Source organism: Oncorhynchus gorbuscha, linkage group LG07 (assembly GCF_021184085.1).
Source record: "Oncorhynchus gorbuscha isolate QuinsamMale2020 ecotype Even-year linkage group LG07, OgorEven_v1.0, whole genome shotgun sequence".
In the NCBI taxonomy this organism is placed as follows: domain Eukaryota; kingdom Metazoa; phylum Chordata; class Actinopteri; order Salmoniformes; family Salmonidae; genus Oncorhynchus; species Oncorhynchus gorbuscha.
The window spans coordinates 61,770,480-61,790,911 of NC_060179.1; the positions used below are offsets into that span (position 1 = coordinate 61,770,480).

General features: G+C 42.3%; 1 protein-coding gene across 5 annotated transcripts in view; it reads left to right on the forward strand.

The window, feature by feature from the left end:
• Positions 1 to 20,432, forward strand: part of mrtfba (myocardin related transcription factor Ba) — a 37,527-nt gene that overhangs the window by 13,697 nt on the left and 3,398 nt on the right. For all 5 annotated transcript variants that reach the window (XM_046357079.1, XM_046357083.1, XM_046357084.1 and 2 more), the window contains 11 exons: positions 3,084 to 3,301; positions 7,375 to 7,440; positions 7,541 to 7,596; positions 7,693 to 7,930; positions 8,169 to 8,353; positions 9,240 to 9,380; positions 9,697 to 9,947; positions 12,529 to 13,636; positions 13,795 to 13,947; positions 14,128 to 14,268; positions 20,278 to 20,338. In XM_046357079.1, the coding sequence (XP_046213035.1) occupies positions 3,148 to 3,301; positions 7,375 to 7,440; positions 7,541 to 7,596; positions 7,693 to 7,930; positions 8,169 to 8,353; positions 9,240 to 9,380; positions 9,697 to 9,947; positions 12,529 to 13,636; positions 13,795 to 13,947; positions 14,128 to 14,268; positions 20,278 to 20,338 (2,554 nt within the window). In that variant the 5' untranslated portion in view covers positions 3,084 to 3,147. The remainder of the gene's footprint in view (positions 1 to 3,083; positions 3,302 to 7,374; positions 7,441 to 7,540; positions 7,597 to 7,692; positions 7,931 to 8,168; positions 8,354 to 9,239; positions 9,381 to 9,696; positions 9,948 to 12,528; positions 13,637 to 13,794; positions 13,948 to 14,127; positions 14,269 to 20,277; positions 20,339 to 20,432) is intronic.

Below are 20,432 nucleotides of genomic sequence, written 5' to 3' on the forward strand. Positions count from 1 at the left end.
GAAACTTCAGAGTTTTTATCCAATACATACTATAATAATATGCATATATTAGCAACTGAGACTGAGGAGCAGGCCGTTTACTCTGGGCACCTTTCATCCAAGCTACTCAATACTGCCCCTGCAGCCATAAGAAGTTAAGCATGAATCAATCTGGTCTTCTCTTTATACTTCGGGTCCACAGTCAGCACACAGCTTCGGGGCTTTGTGTGAGCAAGCCCCACAAACAAATAGTTTGCACTGCACACAGTTTTCATTGCCCTTGTTTCATGTGCACCTGCCGCAGGTGTCTCATCTCTGAAGCGGCTGAGTGTCATGGTCTCTCAGAATTGTCCACCCCGTACCTATCAGACCAAAAAGACTCCACATCCATGCTCTCTCTGCCGTATGCCCGGCAGACATACGAAAGTGCAATAAATGCTTTGAGTTCATCCCACGTACTGTTTCCTTTTCTGTGCCCTTGAGCAACAGTACAGTCTCTGATGTGCTGCAACATCTGAATGTCACAAACTCGTCACTCTTTTCTACTCAAATTGTGCCATCCCTCCCGGACTCCTGTCTCTTGGCAGTTGGGATCACGGTCTCTGTTGGCTCTGTTCTGGTTTCTCTGCGGCGAGGCTTTAAGTCAACATCAGAGTACAATGAAGACTCTTCATCAGCAAAGTCGATTTCGAGCTCAATCGCCAATCCAACTCTTGCTATTTTCTGCAGCATTTACAATGCTGTCAGTGCGTCCATTTGTTGTGGTTCGGCTTGCCATTGTGAACTACACACTGTATGTTGTACTAAGTGTCTGATTTGCCTCTGCAAGGGGAAATTATATACCATTTCCAGTCTTTTCATAGTAAAATAATTAGACCGCCCACAATTCTTCATTACACTGTTGTTCTAAATTCAATCATCCTATTCACACTCATCATTCAGATCAATCACCCTCCAGTTCATTGAAGTAACATGCACCATTGCGTTTCTATCGCCTGTTCAGCCATTGACGACAGAATAGCATATTTACATTTTAAGTTTGTTACTAGTGTTTGCGTAGTAGCCAGATCAATGCTGCTGTGCGAGTGGTCATGTGCTGAATGCATGGATATTCTTGGGAAAAGTGAAATTTGGAAATCAAGCTGCACCTCTTAATTTTGAGCTCTTTCTGATACTATGTAGAAATCAAAATGTTTTATCTGCATGTGACTCGGAAGGAGGATTTTATAAAGTTATGCTCCTTTCCCTGCATCTCTCTATTACAGATGATGCACCCATCTATTCATGTACAATTTGTTAACTGATAGGCCTAATATAGTTACTCATCAGATTGTCAATTTAATATTGTCTATGGGCTAACTCTTGTGTGTGAAAATGTGTACTTATGATGAGCCGGCTGTGCAGGCTGACTGGCATCGTTTTCAACACAGCATGTTTTACTTTCCCTTACAATACATTTGATTAGTAATAGTTATAGTAAATATAACTGTTCCATGACAGATTATTTTTACAAAGTAAAACATAAGAGAATGGTATCAACTAGAGGTCGACCGATTAATCGGAATGGCCGATTTTTCAGGTTTTCATAATAATCGGAAATCGGTATTTTTGGGTGCCGATTTAATAAATAAATACAATTTTTTTTTAAAGTTAAAAAAATATATATATTAAAAAAATTATACCTTTTATTTAACTAGGCAAGTCGGTTAAGAACATTCTTATTTAAAATGGCGGCCTAGGAACGGTGGGTTAACTGCCTTGTTCAGGGGCAGAACGACAGATTTTCACCTTGTCAGCTCGGGGGATCCAATCTTGCAACCTTACAGTTAACTAGTCCAACGCAATAACAACCTGCCTCTCTCATTGCACTCCACAAGGAGACTGCCTGTTATGCGATTAAAAAAAAATGTATTTAATTTATTTGCAGTAAGCCAAGGTAAGTTGCTAGCTAGCATTAAACTTATCTTATAAAAAACAATCAATCAATCATCACGAGTTAACTACATATGGTTGATGATATTAATAGATATTCTCTAGCGTGTCCTGCATTGCATATAATCTGACTAAACATACAAGTATCTGACTGAGCGGTGGTAGGCAGAAGCAGGCGCGTAAACATTCATTCAAACTGCACTTTCGTGTGTTTTGCCAGCAGCTCTTCGTTGTGCGTCATCGGTATTTGCTTTTTTGGTCCTCCAATAATCGGTATCGGTATTGGCTTTGAAAAATCATAATCGGTCGACCTCTAGTATCAACCCGCAAGTTGCGTGGACAAATTATTTGCTGAGGAATAGGCATACAAACTCCTCATTACACTATTGTCTTTCTAAATGAAATCAACCTCTTTACCCTCATCATTCAGTTAGGCCAAATGTACATTTTATTGTGAATTAATGTGCACAATTATCCATTCATCAGTTTGTCATTCAGTGAGGAGAGAGAGACTCATTAGCGCCTGGCTGGGTACCAACATCCTATAGCACATTGTCATGGGGGGTTACGTTGGGAATAGGTGTGAACTGGTAAAAAGGCTCTATATACTTTTCTGTTTGTGATTTCAAAATTCAGACAAATGAGCAGTGTAAAATACAAACATTTAGGAAAAGTCATGGAAGGAGCAGGATAGCTTTTTTTTGGCAGATGTTTTTTTTTCAGTGGCCTATGGCGGTTCTAGTGTTGCCTTTCCATTCCCACGGTTTCAAACCACCATCAGTTAGGAAACTCTGGACACGATTCATTCATCTTATTGACTGAGCTTCTTTCTTATAACTGTTGGTTAAAATGGGTATTTTACACACACACACACACACACACACACACACACACACACACACACACACACACACACACACACACACATCAATACCTCCTAAATGAATAATATGGTTAGAAGTCTTCCAGGTGGTTGGTTCTGTATTCCACACCACCACTCCCAGTAGGGAGTTTAGTAGAACACTCTTATCCCAGGGCATGTTGGAACATTCTTTACTAATTTATACGTGTAAAAGTTGATTTGGCCTTTGAACATGTCCCTGTTCTGTCCCTTGTGTCTTGTAAAAAAACAGATGGGGGGGGAAAATATCCTTTTCTCTCTTCCCATGCAGAGATCGTGACCTCACACCGGGACGGTAACTGCCCCTGCTGGTTACTAGAAAGCCCCCTGTGGAGATGGAGCCCCAGGGGCTGCCCAGAGCAGTGGGGGATTATGAGATGTTTGGTCTGCTGGTGCCCAGTCCCCAGAGTGAGGCGGTCACCCATGAGCTGGAGGAGCTGACCCTACAGCCCAGCAACAACCTGCCCCCCCTCAACGAACGCAAGAACGGTGAGTGGGGAGGAGAAACAAGCACACACTATGGTGATCGTCAAATTGATTGTCCTTTTTGGTTTTGAGTTGTGACCATCTATACTCACTGGATGTTCTCAGCTGACTCTCTCACAGTGAAAAAGACTAAGTAATCAGCTTTGTAGCATGCAGGTGATCTACTCACATTGCACAGTTATTCTGGCAGCTCTATGCGTATGGCTAAGGCACTGATGAAAGAACACATGATTACTGGTTTGAATGGGGCTTTAGAAACGCCATTCTGTTTGCCAGTTCCTAATGACCACTTAGATGGCTTTAGGATATCAGTCCGACTGATTTTTATATTGGTCACCCTACACAGGAAGTTGAGATGCAGAAGAGGTGGATTTGGCTCATGTGAATTTAGTCTAAGTAATGACTATAGTTGCTCAGCAAAACCCCATTCCTTGGTAAGTACCAAATGTATTTTGACTTTAAGCTTGAAATGCTGGTGAATGGTAAATTTAATGGCTGCTTCCTAGGCTTAAAGGAGAATCTCCATATTCAACGTTTCATGTAAACCCAGATTCTGATTCATCATTAACACATCCCATGCACTTCAGACGTTGTACTGTTGGAAGTTGAATCACAGGGGAGTGGTGAAAGTGTCAAGCATGTCAGTCTCCTTGGAATCCTAGTCAGAATCTCTCACCCTCTGAGCTGACCGGGACTGTGGTCACTGAGCTGACCCACAGCTTAGGAAACACTGCTTAGTGTGAGTGTGTGTCTCTCTCTCTCTGTTTCGGTGTGTGTGTTAGGGCTGGGAATTGCCAGGAACTGCAGGAATACGATATTATCACGATACTTACACTAATGTTCCAAAGTTTGGGGTCACTTAGAGATTTCCTTGTTTTGAAAGAAAAGCAAAAAAAAATGTTTGTTCATTTTTTTTAAATAACATCAAATTGATCGGAAATAGTGTTGACATTGTTAATGTTGTAAATGACTTGTAGCTGTAAACTGCTGATATTAAAAATATATTTTTTAAATGGAATATCTACATAGGTGTACAGAGGCCCATTATCAGCAACCATCACTCCTGTGTTCCAATGGCATGTTGTGTTAGCTAATCTAAGTTTATAATTTTAAAAGGCTAATTGAGCATAAGAAAACCCTTTTGCAATATGATAGCACTGCTCAAAACTGCTGTTCTGATTTAAAGAAGCAATAAAACTGGCCTTTAGACTAGTTGAGTATCTAGAGCATCAGCATTTGTGGGTTCGATTACAGGCTCAACATGGCTAGAAACAAAGAGCTTTCTACTGAAACTCGTCAGTCTATTCTTGTTCTGAGAAATTAAGGCTATTGAAGATCTGGCACAACGATGTGTACTACTCCCTTCACAGAACAGCGCAAACTGGCCTAACCAGAATAGAAAGAGGAGTGGGAGGCCCGGGTGCACAACTGAGCAAGAGGACAAGTACATTACTGTCTAGTTTGATAAACAGACTCCTCACAAGTCCTCAACTGGCAGCTTCATTAAATAGTACCCGCAAAACACCAGTCTCAACGTCAACAGTGAAAAGTCACGTTTAGTGTGTGTATTTACATTGAATGTGTCGTCGTCAAATTGAATGAGACGGAATTCACGACAAGCGGTTCACAAAATGTTTTGTTAGGCTACAAAAATGGATTTGATCAAACAAAAGTGTTGTGTAACAATGAGTATTGAGATTGCCAACAGGAAGATCGTCAAAGGTAAACTATTTATTTTATTGCAATTTGGGATTTTGTTACGCCTGTGCTGGTTGAAATAGTTTTTTTTACGGGGCTCTGTCCTCAGATAATCGCATCGTATTCTTTCGCAGTAAATCCTTTTAAAAATCTGACCGCAGTTGGATTAGCAAGATTCTAGGCTTCCGAAACATGTGAGACACTTGTGTTTTCATGAATTTTTAATATGACTATGTAGCGATCACCGTATGTTGTCGAATTTAATCCCGCTAATGGTTTTGGTGCGCAGAGGTTAAATCACCCGTTTGGCGAAGAAGGCTTTGATTCAATGCTAAATTAACAGGCACCGCATCGATTATATGCAACGCAGGACAAGCTAGATAACTACACATGGTCGACGATATTACTAGTTTAACTAGTGATTATGTTAAATGTGATTTGTTTTTTATAAGATACGTTTAATGCTAGCTACACTCTCATAACAGGTAGTCAGCCTGCCACGCAGTCTCCTCGTGGAGTGCAATGTAATCGGCCATGATTGTGTACGAAAATGCTGATTACCGATTTGTATATGAACTTGAAATCGGCCCTAAATAATCGTCTATTCCGATTAATCGGTCGACCTTTTGTCCAATCTATTGAATATACCACAGGTGGATGCCAATTTTTATTTATTTAACTAGGCAAGTCAGTTAAGAACAAATTCTTATTTTCAATGGCGGCCTAGGAACAGTGGGTTAACTGCCTGTTCAGGGGCAGAACGACAGATTTGTACCTTGTCAGCTCTGGGATTTGAGCTTGCAACCTTCCGGTTACTAGTCCAACGCTCTAACCACTAGGCTGCCGCCCCAATGAAGTAGAAACATCTCAAGCATGATCAATGGAAACAGGATGCACCTGAGCTCAATGTGGAGTCATAGCAAAGGGTCTGAGTACATGTAAAATAGTCAATTCTATTTTTCATTATGGGGTGTTGTGTGTAGGTTGATGAGAAAAACAACACAATTTAATCATTTTTAGAATAAGGCTGTAATGTAACAAAATGTGAAAGTTAAGGGGTCTGAATACTTTCCGAATGCACTGTATATATTTTCTGTATTTTTATATTGTATTCTAGAGGGCACATTTAGAAAAGAGAGACCTAGGTATCTTTGTCTACCCTGTCAAAATAGGCTAAATATTAAAATACTGTCAATGATTTCTTTGAAGTTTTTCAATAAATATTCATAGCTACTTTTTAAGTTAATACCTGCAATCAACTTGTGCATATGTTAGGAGATTGAGCAGACTGTATTCTTCATTCCACCTGTCACATTACTTTACAGTAAGAAGCTTATCTCAGATGAGCCAGTCACATGTTTTTTGTAAATAGCACAACGGGAGAAAGCGCCCTGGTGAGTCCGTAGCGTTCTATGTCTATCGGCGAATCTCTGTTGTGCGGTGCACATGAGGTGATGTTACACTTGTATGCAATTCACTACTAAATGTTTGCCATCAGTTAGCCTATAATGTCTATAAAGCTCTGGATGAGTTATTTCTTCCCTGTGCTTCCTACTAGTGTTTTTCCTCCCATGCTTTTCTGAAGAGCAGCACATCATAACTTTGTTCATTTGCAAAATTTCTCTCATTCACTTTCGCATGTAAATGTTCATACTCACCGAAAATGACATTTGGTAGCTATTGGCTATGCTTGTATAACTATATGATCTGTATTTTGCTGTGTTTGCAATTTAGCTTATGTTCGTTTTCACTCGTTAGCATTTAGCTGACAGCGTCTGTGATCTCGCTATTAGTATGCTAATTGTGTTAGCTTTCTGGTACTAGCCCAATGGGCTTTTCTTGTGTGCTATGCCGGTAATACCATAAATCCCGGGATTAGAGAAGGACTATGAAAATCTAGATACCGCCCAAGCCTAGTAATCAAGTACATTTAGGCTAGCTGATTTAGCTGTTTGAAATCATGTTTTGCCTGTTTAGCTATTTGAGAGAAATCACAATTCCCCCAGATATTTGTTCCTGTACAATTTTCAAATGCTTTTGATTATTGAAATGAGTTTGTACCGGATTTGATTAGCCTTGGCTGCAGCTAAAAAGAACAAAGAATGAAATGGTATTAAGTAATGAAATGATTGTTCCGAAAAGGGATTGAAGTGAAACCAAACAGGCTTGTTAACCACTGCTGGTGGTAAAGGAAGTGAGTTGTGGTGGCCGTGGGAGTCCAAACTCTGCTGGTCTGTGTGTCTAGCGTTCTAACAGAACCACATCCTCTTGTGAAAGCCTCAGTTACTCATGATGACTTAAGACCCGCAGATGCAGGCAGTTTCTGGTTGTATTTACTGAAGAGTCTACATTTCTCTCTCGCCCCCCTCCCCCAACAGTCCTTCAGCTGAGGCTACAGCAGAGACGCACCCGTGAGCAGCTGGTAGACCAGGGCATCATGCCTCGTGAGTATGGGCACTGCCACTTTATGTAGTCATAATTGAGTTATGTGTTCGCGTTAGAGGTGTCTGTTGAGAAGCTGACAATGTGTTTCTCCCCATGCAGCTCTAAAGAGCCCAGCGGCATTTCATGAGCAGATACGCAGCCTGGAGAGAGCCAGGGTAAGAGCTCAGCCTTGCAAATACATTCCCCAATATATTCTGTGTTCTTGTATGGACATTTCTTGAAAATGCCCTGTCCCTGTTTCCCTTTCCCAGACTGAAAACTTCCTGAAACACAAGATCCGCAGCCGACCAGAGAGATCTGAACTGGTCAGAATGCACATCCTTAAGGAGACTGGGGCAGAACCCTCCCTGCAGGCCACCCAGATGAAGCTGAAGAGGGCCAGGCTGGCTGACGACCTGAATGAGAAGCTGGCCCAGCGCCCCGGCCCCATGGAACTGGTAGAAAAGAACATTCTGCCTGTAGAACCCAGCGTCAAGGAGGCCATCATTGGTAAGGCCTGGTAGAAAGAGAGAAAAAGTGATATGGAGCCGTATCAGGAGTCTGAGTGTAGGAGTGTAGGAGTGCTGAATTAGGATCAGGTTTGTTTTTTAGATCATAATAAATACGATTAGATGGACAGCCTGAACCTGCCTAAATCACAGAATTCTGAGGCCTGTTCGTTCACCTTTACCCCTTTCTAAACTTGATGTGGACCTTTTGGTTAATGTTGAATGTGTTGGTCCCACAGTAAACTACCCCAAAGCGCTGGACACGTACGGGTTTGATGAGGACAGCGGGGACGCCCTGTCTCCAGAGCAGCCGGCCAGCCATGAGTCCAAGGCCTCCACACCCTCCCCTGGGGAACCTCGGGCCCTAGAGGCCCCATGCCCACCCCCGCTGCCCACAATCACCAACAACCACACAATCCTACAGGTAGGACATGGGAGGTTCTTTATCCACTTGAATTTCCTTTTGAAGGACAATACATATGCTTCATCATACCTAGAGTTGCAAAGAGAATGTATATTACTTGAAATTTTCAGAGTTTACCAGTAAAATACTTTAATTTTGGTAGCTTTCAAGTTTTGGGGGGGAATTTTATAAGATTAATACCATTGGTGTTTTAATATGAGGGGTTCAGCATGAAATATATTGTATATTTCTTTAGAGTTATTTATTTTACAATGTCAATATGTCTTTGTTATCAATGTTTTGCCACCAAACTGGTGGCAGTTGTGAAAAAAGTTAATAGTTGAAAGACTTTCAGTTAATTGAAAATGATGTTGATTTTAGATGCTTTTTTTCACTACTTAGGCTATTTTCTCTTGAACAATATGGTCTATCCACTAGAGCAGTGTTTCCCAACTCCAGTCTTCGGCTACCCTCAAAGTACACATTTGTTGTAGCCGTGGACAAGCACACCTGATTCAACTTGTCAATGAATCATGAAGCTCACAATGAGTTGAATCAGGTGAGTTTGTCTCGGGCTACAACAAAACTGTGCTGATGGGGGTACTTGAGGACTGGAATAGGGAAACCTGGACTAGAAACTCATGGAAAATATGGACACAAATGTATAAAAAATGAGTATGTATATGAATACATTTATTTTAAGTTATCCAAGTATAAATGACCAAAGTAACTTTGGTAAATTACCAGTAGCTTTGCAACCCTAATCATACCTCACATTATTTATCTACCCCTGAATGATTGTAATAATTTAGGTAAATGTTCAGAGAAATGCAAATGATTAACAAGAAACTTAGTTATGTAAGTTATATGCTTAGAGTTATGACTGAAATCTGTTCTTCTGTCCCAGCCCTTTCCTGTTGTCACCCAGGCAACGGCAGACTTCCTCAAAGCTCTCTCCACCCAAGAGCTGCCAGTCAGTCGCCCAGCACCCGCGTCTCAGCCTATCATCACTGTCGTTCCTTCAAAGCCAGGGCCCACCCTAGTGAAAGTAAGCAGACACATTGTTCTGTCTACTGTTTAGGAAAGTATACTTTCTAAACATCAAACTTCACATTGAAACTAAAGCTCAGTCTTTGAACTAGCATTGAATCCAAGTCACTGAATAAATAAATGTAAATATATCTTTCTGTACTCAAATCTGGATTGTCTTTCAGTCATAGAATAAAAACAATACTTGAGTCACTTCTAAACACAGATTGTCAGCCCTGTACATGTTCATTAAAACAAGTCTGTAAGGCAGACTGACTAGTTTTCAATCATGTGCATCTTCTTTATCTTGATATTTCTCTTCTCTCATCCCACAGCAGAGCCAGCCCAAACAGCCGGGAGAGAGGAATCGCAGTAAGAAGGGCAAGGACCCAAAGCCCCGGGTCAAGAAGTTAAAGTACCACCAGTATGTCCCCCCAGACCAGAAACAGGAGGCCAGCGAAGCCCCCATGGACTCATCCTACGCCAAGATCCTCCACCAGCAGCAACTGTTCCTCCAGCTGCAGATCCTCAACCAACAGCAGCAGCAGCACTACAACTACCACACCATCCTCCCAGCACCCTTAAAGTATGATATTACTGTCATATCAGGGCAAATAAATAACACTCCTGGAGTCAAATCGAAACTTCCACTTAAGTCCAATCTCCACTTTGTCAGTGGGAGACTAAGTGAAAATGTGATTTAATTTAGCATTTGCCCCAGAGGCTCAACAGGATCTCTATTCCGAGGTCCGACCCGAGCGGGTCTGGGTAGGCTTCGGCGATACCCTGGTTTACGGTATAAACAGTATATTTCAAAAAAATACAGATTGTATGATTTTCAATACCGGGGGATTAGCGGCGCCTCGCTGGTGTGCGTGCTACGCCACTGCTTGTAACTTAAAGGAAAATTCCACCTAAACTATATTTTGGTATGTTTCTTTAGTCTATTGTTGACATAGTCACAATGTTTTTCTTGTCAGCAATCAAGTTTTCAAGATACTGTATGTAACTTTCAAAATGCAGAAATCATCCCTGTATGAGGCATTTAGCATCATATGATGCTGTGTTTTACATCATGGTGATGATTACTGTATTTTGGAAGTTACATGCAATATCTTAAACTTGATTGCTGACCAGCAAAACATTTTGTGTGTATGTCTACAATGCACTAATGAAACAAACACTAAAATATAGTTTTTGGGTGGGATTCTCCTTTAAGTGAAGTATAACTATAAGAAATCTGTGTCAAATGATATCTAGCTCAGGGCTCCAGCTATGTATTTGGTTTGCTAAATTGCTAGCAAAGTTTTCTAGATTTCAAGATTAACCTTGGTTACAACAGAGACATTCTTTCCCCTCTTGGTTCAAGATCCCGGTTGCCTAAATTGTTTTGGGCATACATTTTTTTGAAATAGCACCCATTGTGTGCATATTGGTAATACCTTATACCCCAGTAGGGTACAAAAATGGTATGGCAGTATGAAAATCTGGATGCCGCCCAACACTAGGTCCGGGTCCTAAATTCAGACTTTAGTCTCGTATCGGGGTCGGGTCTGATATAATTGTGTGTGAAGTGATTAGAACTGTGCAAGCTTGTTATTTGTGTCAGCCAATTGCAACTCAATAAAATGTATAGCTCATGTCCATTTGAAACTAGTTCTGGCTGCTCACCTCACATGCCCCTGCTGCTGAGGGGAGAGAGAATTCGAGTGATAGGAGCCTTGGTATAGGCCAGTGGTTCCCTTCCTTTTTCACTTACTGTACCACCAACTGTATTTTGCTCTGCCCAGAGTACCCCTAAAATAACCCCCTCATGTGCATTTTACCAGTAAGCCTATGGTCTCATGAGTCCTGGTTGGGAACCACTGGCCTAGGCTACTGTTGATTGTGAAGATGGAGCCCTTTTTCTTTGAAGTAAAACTAAAGTTAGGAGAAGGAGTACGGTGAAAAGAGGCCAAGGGGGAATGTCCTCAGTGACAAGTTCTAATATTATAGTGGACAAAGATGAGAAGAACATTGGCGCGGCCAAGTGGACTGTGTGCAACTCACTATTAAGGTTTCATGTAATTTTCTAACTTTTATTTTCTGTATTTTTCATTTGTTTGATCATTATTGTTGTTTATTATTATTATTATCGGCCTATTTAAGAATCTAAACCAGCTGTTTTAAAAATAATTTACACCAGTTCACTTAAAATAATGGAAACATAAAATACCTGATTTACTTCTGATCCCTTGCACAAATAGCTTACAGCTGTGTCAGTTGATACAATGTTTCAAGTTCATTGCAGACAGGCCACGCGTAGCCAATGTGAGGTGGACATTTATGGCTATAAAGTTTTGAATATGCTACACGTAAAAATGCAACGAATAGTTAAATAAAAATGTTATAGGCAGTTAAGGACACTTAACTGTGGATTATTTGCCCAATATCACTTGTTTATTGATTGCGCTGGCAGCACCCAGTCGGAGGTTTCTTCCTCCCTCTCTTTCTACTCTCGGATCTGAACGGATCTCTCGGATCCAACCCAGCACGGGTCTGTTTTTCCACGGGCCTTTTCGGAACGCTTCTGACTGTACTTCGTTATTTAAAAAAATATATTTAAGCATATCGGGTCGGGTGGGAAAGCCATGGATCCATTTCAGAACGAGTCCAACTATTTGGACCCGTGAAGACCTCATTTCCCCTTACTAGGTTAATAACCTTTGTTATTACGTCAATCTGTCTACCTGTTGTTCAAACAAAGGTTTACACGAGAATATTATGTTAGCTGGAAAGCACCTAAAAAGCAAACCAACTGTTGTTTCCAATGGCCTGAATGACAAACTGACAATTAGCTAGTTTCCAATAACAAATCCTCTATAATGATATTAATAACCTGCAGGATGTTGTTTTGGCCTTTTCTATCATTTCCCTTTTAGTGGGAGTTGATCCAAGGTCAGTTATTGTTGGAACTCTGCATTGTTCTATTGACTGATTGTTTACTAAGATGCAGGGCAGAGGAGGCTCCTAATATATATTGCTAACACATTTCCCTTCTCCCTCGCTCTCCACCCCTCTTTCCCCCACATTTCCCCTCTCCCTCCTTCGCCATATCTCACTCCACCCTCTTTACACTCCCTTTTCCTCTTGTTTCTCTCTCCATTCACCTCCCTCTCCTCCTCCAGACCTGTAGCTGAGGGTCAGAACAGCGGTGTGAACGGCCTGCCAACCTCTATAGTGCTGTCCCTGCCTCCTGCCCCCCATGTCACTGTCCCTCCTCCCACCCCTGTCCGTCCCAACAACAGCCTATCCAACCGCAAGCCTGGCCACCTGCCTCCTAACCTGGAGGACATGAAGGTGGCCGAGTTGAAACTGGAGCTGAAATTGCGAAGCCTCCCTGTCTCAGGGACCAAGACTGATCTCATCGAGAGGCTGAAGCCCTACCAGGAGGGTCCTAGCACCCCGGCCCCTACCACAGTCCCAAACCCCGGCTTTAAAACCCTCCCCTCAATTCCCATCGAGGTTGGCTCATCCCCTGCACTTCTACCTGCCCACCAGGTGGCACCAGAGAGCATGAGCGCCACAGCCCCAGTGTCCCCAATCCCCACAGACCTCGCCACCTTCAGAGACGACGGAGGGATGCCCAGGGTATCCAAGCTCCTTTGCGACCCCCAGAGGGTGAGCCTCTGTCGGACAGGCGCGGGGATGTCCCAACTTGGCCTGGGTGTTGTTCCGGAGGAGAAGGACCGGCGGCTCCATGAGAAGGAACGTCAGATCGAGGAGCTGATGAGGAAGCTGGAGCAGGAGCAGATGCTGGTGGAGGAGCTCAAGATGCAGCTGGGGGTGGAGAAGAAGACCCAGCCCCTCCAGGGACCCTCAGACCCCGTCCCCATGATCCAGACCTTCAACGCAGTCAAAATGGAAGGCAGGGTCCTTCCTAACTGCTCAGCCATGATTAACTCAACCCTGGCCCCCCAGACTCTCCCCACTGTGGTGAAGGTAGAGGATGTAATTTGTAACACCAGACCCCATTCCCAGCCCAATCCGGCCCCCAGTCTGCCCCAGTTTTTCATCAGCCACCAGGGGAGAGTGTCCCAGGTTCTAGGCCAGCCTGTTTCCCAGACCCTACTCACGGCCCAGGATGGCTCTACTCAGATCCTCCTTCCTGTCCTCCAGGCTACGTTGTCAAATCAGGCCCCAGGTCTGATGCAAGCCTCCATCTCCCAGCTGCATACCACCAAGATGGAGACAGCCTCCACTCAGCAGATAACTAATCACAACCACATTTTGCAGGTGATTTCAAGTTTCATAGATGCACATCTTAAATCAGGTTACAGACCAGTTAACTAGGCGTAAGACCCCTAGATTTAGCGACTGCAGTGATATTTGCAGGCTAGTTAATTGGTTTCTTAACACTACGATCCTGTATTTTTACTGTGTCTTTTCTACAGACTGTTACAGTTTGTAACGGCTCTGGGATGGTGGAGAACCAGACTATGCCCGACATGCCTCCCCAGTGTTTCCTGAGCAGCTCCCCAGATAACAGGCACTCTCCCCGTGGGGCTTCACCCAGCCACAACCATTCCAATGGGCCTGTTAACAAGGTACGCTTTCTCTATTTATTATTTGGAAAACATACTCTATCCTAAATGTGATGCAAAATACATATTGCAAACCTACCTTTCTCTCTCAAATCCTTTCAAATCTTACATTCGGTATATGAGTTCTTATTATAGACCAGGTAGGTTGTGTTAAATGTTTTCCTCTTCTCTCAATTCCTCCAGTCCCCCTCTCCATCCCAGCCCACCTTCATCCTCCACCCCTCCTCCCTTGTTACCCAGCCCCCCAAGACCAGGGAGCCCCCTCGCTACGAGGATGCAGTTAAACAGACCCGCAACCTGCAGCAGGCCAACAACCTCACACAGGTGAACACTAGGGTTGAATGGCATTTACCAAGATTTACTGCCAAAAACATTCCCTTTTCCCGGCATAAATAACTGCGAGAAACCGGTAAATTATAATCAAATTTGTATGAACAGCATGACGTTGAATTATATGCAATGTCTACATCCGAGTTCTCTATGGCCTTCTCTCTGGTCAATGCATGATGAATCATCAACGCTTAGGTTGGGGACAGACAGCCCATCTAAGTATAGTCCTATCATCTCATCATGGTAACATTATATTGTGACAGGTAGACCTACATTTGCTGGAGCATAGCCTGTGCTACAGTAATATAAAGACCGAATGAGCATCTAATTTACACATCGCCATCTGTCTTTCGGGGGTCAACTTATTATTTTATTTGTATATAAGATTATTTTTTATTTTATTTTATTGCAGCTGCAAAGTTTTAAAACAGGTCTAAGGCACTGCATTTCAGTGCAAAAGGCATCAGTACAGACCCTGGTTTGATTCATGCCAGCAGCATACCACCCTGCATTCCACTGCTGGCTTGCTTCTGAAGCTAAGCAGGGTTGGTCCTGGTCGGTCCCTAGATGGGAGACCAGATGCTGCTGGAAGTGGTGTTAGAGGGCCAGTAGGAGGCACCCTTTCCTCTGGTCTAAAAATGTATTTCCCAATACCCCAGGGCAGTGATTGGGGACATTGCCCTGTGTAGGGTGCCGTCTTTCGGGTGGGACGTTAAACGGGTGTCCTGACTCTCTGTGGTCACTAAAGATCCCATGGCACTTATCATAAGAGTAGGGGTGTTAACCCCGGTGTCCTGGCATACCATCATGGTCACTTAATAATCCCCAGTTTACAATTGGCTCATTCATCTCCCCTGTAACTATTCCCCAGGTTGTTGCTGTAAATGAGAATGTCTTCTCAGTCAACTTACCTGGTAAAATAAAAAAGATATAAGGCTGTATCACAGCACAATTCGCCTGCATTGTATGGGTTATGGTTTGGACGGGGTAGGCCGTCATTGTAAATAAGAATTTGTTCTGAACTGACTTGCCTCTTTCAATAAAGGTTCAATTAAAACATTAAATAGAAATATTATTGCCTTAAGTCGGTGCACATGCGAACACTCTCTTGCAGTCTTTATCTCTCCAACTCTATTCAAATTGCATCCAAAATAGATCATTCTGTTCAAGATTGATATATAGATATCCTAGCCTACCTCGTTCAGGTTTTATTTTTATTTAACTAGGCAAGTCGGTTAAGAACACATTCTTAATTACAATGACGGCCTACCAAAAAGCAAAAGGCCTTCTGCGGAAATACAAATATGGGACAAAACACACATCACTACATAGAGAGAGACCTAAGACAACACAACATGGCGGCAGCAGCACAACATGGTTACAGCACAAAACAGGGTACAAACATCATTGGGCACAGACAACAGCACAAAGGGCAAGAAGGTAGAGACAACAATACATCATGCAAGCAGCCACAACTGTCAGTAAGAGTGTCCATGACTGAGTCTATGAATGAGATTGAGATCAAACTGTCCAGTTTGAGTGTTTGTTGCAGCTCGTTCCAGTCGCAAACTGAAAAGACGAGCGACCCAGGGGTTTGTGTTTTGGGGACCTTTAACAAAATGTGACTGGCAGAACGGGTGTTGTATGTGGAGGATGAGGGCTGCATTAGATATCTCAGATAGGGGGGAGTTAAGCCTAAGAGGGTTTTATAAATAAGCAAAGAACCAGTGGGTCTTGTGACGGGTATACAGACCTGACCAGTTTACAGAGGAGTATAGAGTGCAGTGATGTGTCCTATAAGGAGCATTGGTGGCAAATCTGATGGCCGAATGGGAAAGAACATCTAGCCGCTCGAGAGCACCCTTACCTACCGATCTATAAATGATTTCTCTGTAATCTAGCATGGGTAGGATGGTCATCTGAATCCGGGTTAGTTTGGCAGCTAGGTTGAAAGAGAAGTGATTACGATAGAGAAAAATCTAGACTTTGTTAACTTTAGCCTGCAGCTTTGATATGTGCTGAGAGGACAGTGTACCGTCTATCCATATTCCCAAGTACTTGTATGAGGTGACTACCTCAAGCTCTACTACCTCTGAGGGTTTAATCACACCTGTGGGAAGAGGGGCATTCTTCTTACGAAACCACATGACCTTTGTTTTGGAGGTGTTCAGAACAGAGTTATGGGTAGAGAAAGCTTGTTGGACACCGAGAAAGCTTTATTGTAGAGCATTTAACACAAAATCCGGGGAGGGGCCAGCTGAGTATGACTATCATCTGCACATACATGGATGAGAGAGCTTCCTACTTCCTGAGCTATGTTGATGTAAATGGAGAAGAGCGTGGGGCATAGGATCAAGCCTTGGGGTACACCCTTGGTGATAGGCAGTGGCTGAGACAGCAGATGTTCTGACTTTATACACTGCACTCTTTGAGAGCGGTAATTAGCAAACCAGGCCAAAGACCCCTTGGACACCAATACTCCTTAGCCGGCCCACAATAATGGAGTGGTCTACCGTATTAAAATACTTTGGCCAAGTCAATAAAAATTGCAGCACAACATTGCTTAGAGTGACATCATTGAGGACCTTTTTAAGGTTGCAGTGACATCCATAACCTGAGCGGAAACCAGATTGCATACCCGAGAGAATACTATAGACATCAAGAAAGCCAGTCAGTTGATTATTGACAAGTTCTTCCAACAGTTTTGATAAACAAGGCAAAATAGAAATAGGCCTATAACAGTTTCATCTCCCCTTTAAATAAAGGACGAACCGTGGCTGCCTTCCAAGCAATGGGAACCTCACCAGAGAGGATAGACAGGCTTGGCGATTATAGGGGCAGCAACCTTAAAGAAGAATGGGTCTTAACTATCTGACCCAGATGTTTTTTTGGCGTCAAGTTTAAGGAGCTTCTCTAGCACCTCTGACTCAGTGACTGCCTGCAGGGAGAAATGTTGTAGTGGGGCAGGGGGAAAAGAGGGAGGAGCATCGGGGATAGTAGCATTATAAGGCGCTAGCGTCCCAACTCGACAACAGCCAGTCAAATTGCAGGGCGCCGAATTCAAAACAAAAGGAATCCTATAATTAAAACACACAAGTATTATACACCATTTTAAAGATACATTTCTTGTAAATCCAACCACAGTGTCCGATTTCAAATAGGCTTTACGGCGAAAGCACACCAAACGATTATATTAGGTCAGCGCCTAGTCACAGAAAACCATACAGCCATTTTCCAGCCAAGGAGAGGGCTCACAAAAGTCAGATATAGCTATTAAATTAATCACTAACCTTTGATCATCAGATGACACTCACAGGACTTCATGTTACACAATAGAAGTTTGTGTTGTTCGATAATGTCCCTATTTATGACCAAAAACCTCATTTGAAATTGGTGTGCTATGTTCAGAAATGCATTGTGTCAAACAAATATCTGGTGACAGTGCAGAGAGCCACATCAAATAACGGAAATACTCATCATAAACATTGATAAAAGATACAAGTGTTAAACATACGAAAAAATATTAACTTCTCCTTAATGCAACCGCTGTGTCAGATTTCAAAAAGGCTTTATGGCGAAAGCACACTTTGCGATTATGTTAGGTCATTGCCTAGCCACAGAAACCCATACAGCCATTTTCCAAACAAGGAGAGGTGTCACAAAAGTCAGAAATAGCATTAAAATGAATCACTTACCTTTGATGATCTTCATCTGGTGGCACTCCCAGGTCTCCATGTTAGACAATAAATGTTCTTTTTGTTCGATAATGTCCCTCTTTATGACCAAAAACCTCCATTTTGTTCGCACGTTTTGTCCAGTAATCCGAATGCACAAGGCATGGGCACTTAGTCCAGATAAACCTTTTTTTAAAGTACAATAAAAGTTCGTAGAAACATGCCAAACGATGTTTAAAATCAATCCTCTGGTTGTTTTTTGTCATAAATAATCAATAATATTTCAACCGGACGACAACTTAGTCAATAGAAAAGGAGAAACAAGAAAGGCGGATTTCCCGATCAGGCGCTTGTCTGATGTCTGGAAATTTCCGCTGTCCACTGATTGAAAGTGGTGAATCTCAATCATTTTTCAGAGTAAAAGCCTGAAACAATGCCTAAAGACTGGCCACATGTAGAGGAAGCCATAGAGCTTGTGAACTGGGTCTTTATATGGTAGATAGGCTTTCAATGGAAAAACAGCCTTTCAAAATAATAGTACTTCCTGGTTGGATTTTCCTCAGGTTTTTGCCTGTCATATCAGTTCTGTTATACTCGGACATTATTTTAACAGTTTTGGAAACTTTAGTTTTCTATCCATATCTACTAATATGCATATCCTAGCTTATGGGCCTGAGTAGCAGGCAGTTTAATTTGGGCACGCTTTTCATCAGGAGGTGAAAATACTGCCCCCTTCGCAAGACCGGTTAAGGGACGTGAGGTCTTTTAACCATTTTCCAGAACTTCTTGGGGTTAGACCCACAAAGGGAGAACTGCTTCTTAAAATAACTAACTTTGTCCTTCTGGATAGCCTGAGTGCAATTATTTCTCGTTTGCCTGAACGAGAGTATGCCTGAGTATGCATGTGCTGAGCCTTTCGCCAAATGCAATTCTCGTGGTGGAGTAACTCTGCAAGATCACGGTCGAACCAGGGGCTGAATCTGTTTTTAAATCTTATTTTCTTTATGGGGGCGTTTTAACAAAATCACTTACAATATTGAAAAATACGGTCCAAGTGTCTTAGACAGAAGGGATCAAGCTGATTCTTTTACCAATTTACAGAGGCCAGGTAATGCATTCAATGCCTTTATATTTAGGTCATTAATGATGGCTTATGCACAAAAAGCTTTTAACTTATAGCCTCTGTCTTTTGCGCAATACGCAAGCATCTATGCTCCGTTGGCCTCTCTGTTAAAAAGGCTCCTTAGCTCTTGGAGTCTCATGCAAATAAAGCTAGACTAGAATAGCTTGCTGGATGTTATGCTTTTAGAGTTTCTTATACGTATAGTCTATTCGAAGAGGGACGGAAGCTCTTTTTTTCCTGAATGTTAAATACAGCAGCCCAATAGAACTCCCAGGTAGATTGAAAGAAGAGGGAACTCTTGATGGCGGTAGGCAAAAGCAGTTATTTATTCAGACCCATAACAATTCAATGCTCGTGAAGAGAAGTGAAAGCCGTCTGCATCTAATTCTAGTCATATGTTATTCAAGCATGTCAGAATGAAGAAGTTAAGGACAACAAAATGTATTTAATTTAACTGTTGAAAGTGAGGAAGGAATGAAATGACACTAAAGAGAGAGGGGAGGTAGGCTAATAACTTTCGTGGAAATATTATGAGAAGTGTAAATCTAACTCGCTAGCCTGTACTTGTAACTTTATAGGCCTCTTGTGCTGCACCAGAATTCAATGTTCTGGCTCTGCTTTATCGTGGTTTGAACGAGGTGTGTAATTTCAGTCCATATAATACAATCCAATAATAGTCTACACTCAAAAAGATTTGCCTACCGGAGCTCGTTTAATTTATTTACCCAAGAGAGCATATAGCTAGCAACATCTGTCCTTTTATGTTTTTCTGTCATGCGTAATGTGGAGTAGCCTATATCATAAAGGCTATTATGTATTGGGCTCATTAAATGTATTTTTAATGTAGGGCTCATAAAATGTATTTAATCAGGCTCAGGTTGCATCAGGTTTGAATTTTCAATCAAAGCTCTAATCAAATCCAGACAGGCCTATTTATATGTTTTATAACGCTTTTGAATGACACTTCTGGTTTTGGCAGAAAATATCGGGTTACATGGGAGAAAAGTGATCTATTCTCTGGATGAAACATTTTCTAAAATACTGGGAAAATATTCAACCCCAGTTGAACACACGCTCGTACAGTAAGACAGACACACAAACACATTCACAAATGTATGATGTGCGCTCTGTAATGCAATTGGTCACACCCAAGAGTCATGTTATTGGTCGTGCATCTCCACCCCCTTACCTTATTGGCTCTCTCAGGTTTCCACGGCAACCAGCCAGCAGATGGACGACCTGTTTGACATCCTGATTCAGAGTGGAGGTGAGAACTTACAGCATGAAGAAACATTTACACCTTTAGCTCCTTGTCCTAACCCTGAAGCGACTAAGTTACAGCCATCTGCTCTTTTCAAACA